This window comes from Ctenopharyngodon idella, chromosome 13, assembly GCF_019924925.1.
Source record: "Ctenopharyngodon idella isolate HZGC_01 chromosome 13, HZGC01, whole genome shotgun sequence".
Taxonomy (NCBI): domain Eukaryota; kingdom Metazoa; phylum Chordata; class Actinopteri; order Cypriniformes; family Xenocyprididae; genus Ctenopharyngodon; species Ctenopharyngodon idella.
The window spans coordinates 13,040,637-13,047,225 of record NC_067232.1 but is presented as its reverse complement, the minus strand read 5'-3'; the positions used below and the strand labels follow the sequence as shown (position 1 = coordinate 13,047,225).

The 6,589-nt window shown below is 38.7% G+C and overlaps 1 protein-coding gene across 1 annotated transcript; it reads right to left on the bottom strand.

Annotated features, from left to right (window-relative positions):
• Nucleotides 1-1,151: 1,151 nt before the first annotated feature.
• gdf10a (growth differentiation factor 10a) lies at nucleotides 1,152-5,288 on the bottom strand. Its single transcript, XM_051918140.1, has 3 exons — nucleotides 4,347-5,288; nucleotides 2,689-3,596; nucleotides 1,152-2,301 (listed from the first exon to the last, which is right to left on the bottom strand). The coding sequence occupies exons 1-3, from the start codon at nucleotides 4,564-4,566 to the stop codon at nucleotides 2,110-2,112; spliced, it is 1,320 nt and encodes a 439-aa protein (XP_051774100.1). The 5' UTR covers nucleotides 4,567-5,288; the 3' UTR covers nucleotides 1,152-2,109.
• Between the last annotated feature and the right edge of the window lie 1,301 nt (nucleotides 5,289-6,589).

The following is a 6,589-nucleotide window of genomic DNA, read 5'->3' as shown; positions in this document are numbered from 1 at the left end:
AGGAGAGAGTCATTTCATACACAGAAAATCCTCTGTTCGCTCTAAAGAGCATCTTTCATCGCTGCCATTAATCGATCAGGCCTCATTTGGAAAACTAAATATTGACTTTGGTTTTCAGTAACTGTTGAGTATTTACATTTTGCTGAATCCTCTGGTGTCCTATACAACTGATTTAAATATTAAAGTGATCCCCAGGAAACAAAACATTGCCTAAAGGGGATTCACCGGATAGTTAGCCTCAGTGTAGCTTTTGTGGATGTTGGCATTACATTCTCACATTCTTCTGTTATTTTATGGTCTCTGTGGGAGACAATTACAATTTGACACTGTCAAATCATGAGATGTGAAAACAACTTTTGATTACATTGGACACCATATATTTACCACCTCGTTAGTTTGTTGCCACCGAATTTCTGTTAATGAATTAGTCAAAGGTTGATAAATCTACTGGTCTTACAACCTCGCCATGTGGTTTTGGGGGTTTGTACTGTAAGCTGGTAAGGCTGGGAGACTAGTTTAAACCAGCTAAGACCATCAAACTTGGCTGGTTTTAACTTTTTATTTTCAGCAAAATAATTGTATTAATTATAATAATTTAATTTTAACATAAAAATCATTTGTTAATGTTTTTGTATAAACAGTAATATAAAAGCAGCAAACACATTCACATCCCTTCAACCTACACAACTTCGTCTTCAAGTGTTGTCTCTCTTCACACTGCACAGAGAAGCCATTCAACACACATTGTTATGCGAAGGAAAGACACAGCAGACAGTAATTGGGTTCTGTTTTGTGAGAACACGCTTCTCGTTTTCATTCATGGGCTAGTGGGATTAAAAGGGTTTACATCAAATTAGTTTGAGCCGAGTGACATCATCTGTTGAAGTAAGAGTTGGAACTTCCTGCACTTTGAGACCTGATGCTCTTGAAGTGGGTTGAAGGTGGGAACTGGGGGTTAGAGATGTCTTTGATGTCCAGGTGAAGAAATAATGTACCAAGCAGGTTTCTGATGTCAAATCTAGTTGACTAGACAGTCTTCTTGTCTAGTCAATAAAATTAAAAAAAATAATTTTAGTAGTTTTCTTAGTTTAGTAAAGAATAGGAACACATTTAATGCAGAAAAAATGCATTTATGCAGCAGAAAATACACATTGATGGTTTAACATATATTTTATTCTACTTATAAGGCTAGTTGTCATAATTTAACACACACATTTACAAAAATACATTCTCTAAAATATAATATATTGAATCCAAATGAACAATTGTTTATACACACTGACACATTTGGCCCAAATATGCCTTGAATATGGCACCACACCAAGATCCTCAAACATGTCTGAATGAGGAAAAAGGAACTTCTCTTAAAGTAAAACAAATGCACAGGAAAAACTAGTCAGCACTAGCTATCAGTGACCTTAGCGATTAGCCATTTTTAAAATGTAATTGTTAAAATTTTGCTTCTTAGTTTTCTAACAGAACTAACTTTTATATATAAAAGTTCAGATTAATTACTGTGAGACTGCTTTGCAGTCATGCTAACTGTTTGATATAAATGCTTAAAGGGTTCACATTTTTCACATGTAGGCTACATCATCATTTATGATTTTAGATGATCCAAATATCAAATTACACTTACATTTTTAATATACACCAAGGCGTTAACTTAACCTGCCACTACATCCAACATTTGTCTCAATAATAGAATAATTCTTTATTCTAATTTACTTTCCAATGTAATTCAACAGTTCTGCCAAAGGAAAGGGTTTATGTTATATTCAGTATGCTATAAAACCTTACTGTATATCCAGTAATCTACAAGCATAAATCCATCAGCCATTTATGTCATAGAGCTTACAAAGCTGACAATTTAAGCAATAAGTGTAAGAGTAAGTGCTCATGTTACTCATCTAGTACAATGAAAAATGTTTACGACAATAAACAGAGGAAATGAAAATATCACAGATGAGCATTTATAAAAGATGAAATGCAGTCCTTAAAAATGTGTGCACTTTCTAACGAGTGCAAGCTAAAGACAATATGCCTCTTCAAGGTAAATTCAAAACCACAACAATGCCCATTTGTCTTTGTTCCCTTTGAGCAGCAAGTCTATCTACAAGCGCACGTCTCCACAGACATGTTGGGGTAGATCTTCAATACAATGTTTTTGCTCTCATCCAGAAATAGTACACTGAGTGGTTTCATCTTCTCGGGGACGCAGCAGGGCTCTGGGATACCTGGAATTATCCCAACGGCCTTGACTATACTCTGGATGGTTGCATGGTTGGAGGGGCGGACCACCTGAAAAAGGGCAGAAAAGAGAGGATAATGAGGTATGGTAGCGTTTAGATAGGCAACTTTTGTTTTGCTTTCTTCATTGGAGCAGAGGAAATTATATCTTACAACACCCTTCTATTATTCAGAACAGAGGAACTTTAAAACTGGCTCATTTCAAAAGAAAATGTGTCCAAAATGTGCTTAAAACCCCCATTAAGCGTACAACTATTTGACTGTAATTGCACATAAAGATGGTGTGCTTTAGTTGTGCTGGAACCGAAACATTTTCTGAAGGGATTCTTTGTTTAAAATCTCTGGCTAGAGAGGCTGTATTAACCATAGTCATTTTTAAATATTTCAACATGTCTAAACGATTCACATTCGCGGATTCTCGGCGTGAGGTTCTCTGACCTTTGGAATGGGGAATTCACACGTTCCTGCGCAGTAGAAGGCATCGAAGGACTTGGGAGACAAGATCCATTCGTTCCAGCCGATATCTGCAAAGTCCACCTTCAGGTACCTCCTGGAACAGCTGCGAGGTTCTTTCCACTGTCTCCTCCGGGCCTTCTTCATGGTTTTCTCATCAAACCGGAGAACCTGAGACTTGCCGAATCCATCAGTGTGCTCCTGGCCTTTCCTCCGACGTTCTTTTTTAAAAGGCTTTGGCTTGAGCGCAAAGTAAGCACTTTCCCACATATCGTGCTGTTTGAAGCTGTTGTACTCCACCTCCGGGAGCTCGTTGTTCTCAATGGGATCAGAGAAGTCTAATTCCAGTTCCCGCTTCACACGTATGTCAGGTGAGGAGTCTGGAGATTGAGTTGGCTGCTGGTCTGCAATGAAAGGGTCATATCTCTGTAGGCTCACAGCCACACTGTTGGGCTCTGAAATGGCCAGGTCATTAGCATAAACCAGCAAGTATGGAAGGCTGGAAGGTGAGAGCTGGTCCTGAAACCTTTGATACTGCTCTCCATAGTCAAACTCCACAGTGATCAAAAGGTGATTCTTATCTCGGGCCTCCTTTATAATGACAGACACATCCTTGCTCTGCCAGGTCCCACGTCTGTGAGGAACTACGGTGATGTTTCCGAGCAGTGATCCTGGGGCTGAGCTGAAGGAGGGAGACCGGAAAAGAAGACGGACAGAAGGTAGCAGATGGAAGTTCGGCATGCGACAAGAGGGGTTCTTGAAGCGCTTGCAGAACCAGGACCTCTGGCGTGGCCGTTTGTCAAAAAAGAAGTGAAACGTAGATGTGAGAATCACCTCGGACCCCTGAAGGGAAGTAAGATTCAGCCAGTACGAGGCCCTCTGCTCCACATTCTCTGCAAAGATACGAGAGAAACCGCTGAGTTACATATTAATTATGAATATGGGCTCAAACAACAGGCTTTTTGTTCTGTGTATGGGGTTGAAGAAAGCACAAGGAAGTGAGGAGACATGTTACTCCAAGAGCAGACATATGGAAATGTTTATTTAGGTTCCCTTAAGAGTTAGAACCTGCAACAATGTCAGTCTTTTAATCGCCACTGATTAAATGCTTTAGCAGACTGCAGGAAAAAAAGACTGTTTCGTGAGAGTGTAACAAATGTTATTTTAATGTTGAGGTTTAAACAGCTGTTTTCAAACAACGTTTCATTAACAACAAAAGTTCACAAAACGTGGCGATCGTCTGCGGTGGTTCCGCAACAGTTACGATATCGCATGGTACATCTGCAAAGAATATCCTAGAGTCATTATTTATCACTTGACTATAGATTTAGACGGTACAAATATATATATCACAATGTGATAGGGGTGTAACAAGACATTTGTGTTGCACGAGACAAACCTCAAAAGAGCCGAAAATTACTGACAGGAATTACTCCAAATTCCCCAAGAAAGTCATTAAATAGCGTAATTCTTAAGTTCTTCAAAAGACTTATGTCATTTTGAAAACAAAAATCAAGCCATTTAGAAGATACAATTAAGCTAATCTTAATAATCCAAATTTTATATATATATATATATAGCTTTAAAACGTCGCTAGTGGCAGCATGGCGTTTGCATCATACATTTCTTTTTTACATACTTACCAGGTTTTGCTTTAAAACTTCTTACAGTATTTCCCTCTTTGAGTCGGTTAGGTTCAATGTTGTACTTCTCATACAGTTTAAACATATGCTGCGAGAGCGCATCTGTGGCCACGAGCGCGTCTGTCGTGCTGTCGCGCGCACTTCTCCAAACAGCTTCAGATGCGCCAGATCCAACCCAAAGCAGTATCAGGTGCGTCAAAAAGACACATTTAAAAGTCATGTTGCAAAGACAGAAAAAGGTTTCCAGACGATTGAATGTCGTGTAGATAAAAAAAAAAAACGCGCTAGCACATATTAAAACATACTTTAGGATTCCAGTATGAATGACGTTTTCCAATGATGCGGTTTGGAGAGCAGCTGCTTTTCAAGCTTTTTAACGCAGTACAGAGAGGAAGTGGTTTCAGAAGTTCTATCAGTCTCGTGCATAACCTGTGATACATCACTTATTTCTTCTGACCGCCACAATCCACGGGAGCAGGCATAAGCGGAGTGAGGTGCTGACGTATCCGCCCACCAGCCAACGGGAGCTGCTGCTACATTACACCCGATCCAGCGGGAGGCCAACAAGAGGACAATCCAGCAAACATGCACATTCACAGCTTTTTTATTTTTTTTTTAATACATTGGAAATTGCTAGTTGTTGTGCTGTTTTTTTTTTTTTTTTTACGAAATACCCAAAGAAGCTTTTTTTTTTCATTCATAAATAGTTTTAAAATGGATTCTTTTATTTTATAAAACCAGACTGCTGCTGTCATGCATTTTGTAAAAGCCTGATAAAAAAAAAAAGATTATGGTTTATATTTTTCATATAGGCCTTTTTTATTTGCTTGCAATGACCCAAATTTAAAGTTACTCATTTTACACACCAAAAGGGTCATTACACCAAGCAATCATCATAACAGTGAAACATTTGTTCTAATTTACTTTCTAAAGTAATTTAATATAGTCTTGCCAAAATGAAAGGTTTATGTTGTATTCAACATGGCATTAAATCTTGTTGTATACATCCACAGCCATTTATGTCTTGGCGATGACAACAAAGTTGACATGTTATAAGAATGCAAGCATAAGAGCTCATGTTACTCATCTGGTACAATTAAAAAAAAAACAGATTCCTCATGAAAATGAGGGAAAGGAAAACTGAAAGTTGAATTATGCAGTCTAAAAAAAAAGATAAAATGCATAATGTTAATTTTCCTTCTTGATCAAAAAAGTAATATTATAAAAAAGTGCAAATGCATAAATCTGAAAGGCCATTTGAAAGGGTTTTGAATATTTGTGAGTGCCTTTGCTTGATTTCATTATAGTGATTTCATTCAGTACATGAAGCACACTGGGGGAACAGCCCTGTCACCTCTGTGTTTTGTGTGGAGTGTCTGCAGTGCCGTGCCAACAATGCTGGTTCTGTGAAAGCCCGGAGCTCCAGTGGAGAGACCATAACAAGCCCGGCCGTTTGGGTCATTGCGTGCCATTAAACACCTCCTGTGGCCCCTGGGGACCCTACTGGAGACCCCTTTTTTACTTCACACTTGAATGTGTCTTAAATCTGCATTAAAAATCTGACGTTCCTGCCCACTAGGACACTGTTACTGAGTGAATCACGGGATAAATCGAGTAGGAGGGGAGATACCTCTGCTCTGCTTTGTTTCCACCCCTCTTTTTATTGTCCGACTGTGGGAAGGCGAAGCCATTAAGCTTCAGAATCCTACACCGCTTTTAAAAATGAATAAAAAACTGAACAAGGGTGGAAGAATTCAAATTAACTCTGGTTCACAGAGACCTTTGATTCTTCAATGTGACTGCATCACTTGCTCTCTATAGCACCTGGGAGAGACCTATTCTGTTTCAGATCCTGCTGGGTCTGGATACTGAGAATGATTTTTTAATTAACAAGCTAACTACGGAATGATGCTAATAAAGCACAGGGTTTTGTGTAAAGGCTTGTCTCTCCAGGACAAATTCCCTTAATATGTTTGTCCCTTATTTCGAAACAGCTAGTAGTCCTGTGGTCTTGTAAAACACACCATTATTTTTCTCGCCTCCTCCCTTCCCTCCCATTCATGAGCTTTATATGGGGCTCGTTGCAAACGAAACACATCATTCATCGGTTGTAAGGGGAAAAATGAAGAATTCTGTGAATGAGAGATGTAAAACTTTGATGCACAATAAGGTTTTACTGGAAAATCTCATTATTTCATTGGTTAAATCCCAATTAGATATTAATGCAGGACTTTTTAAAAATG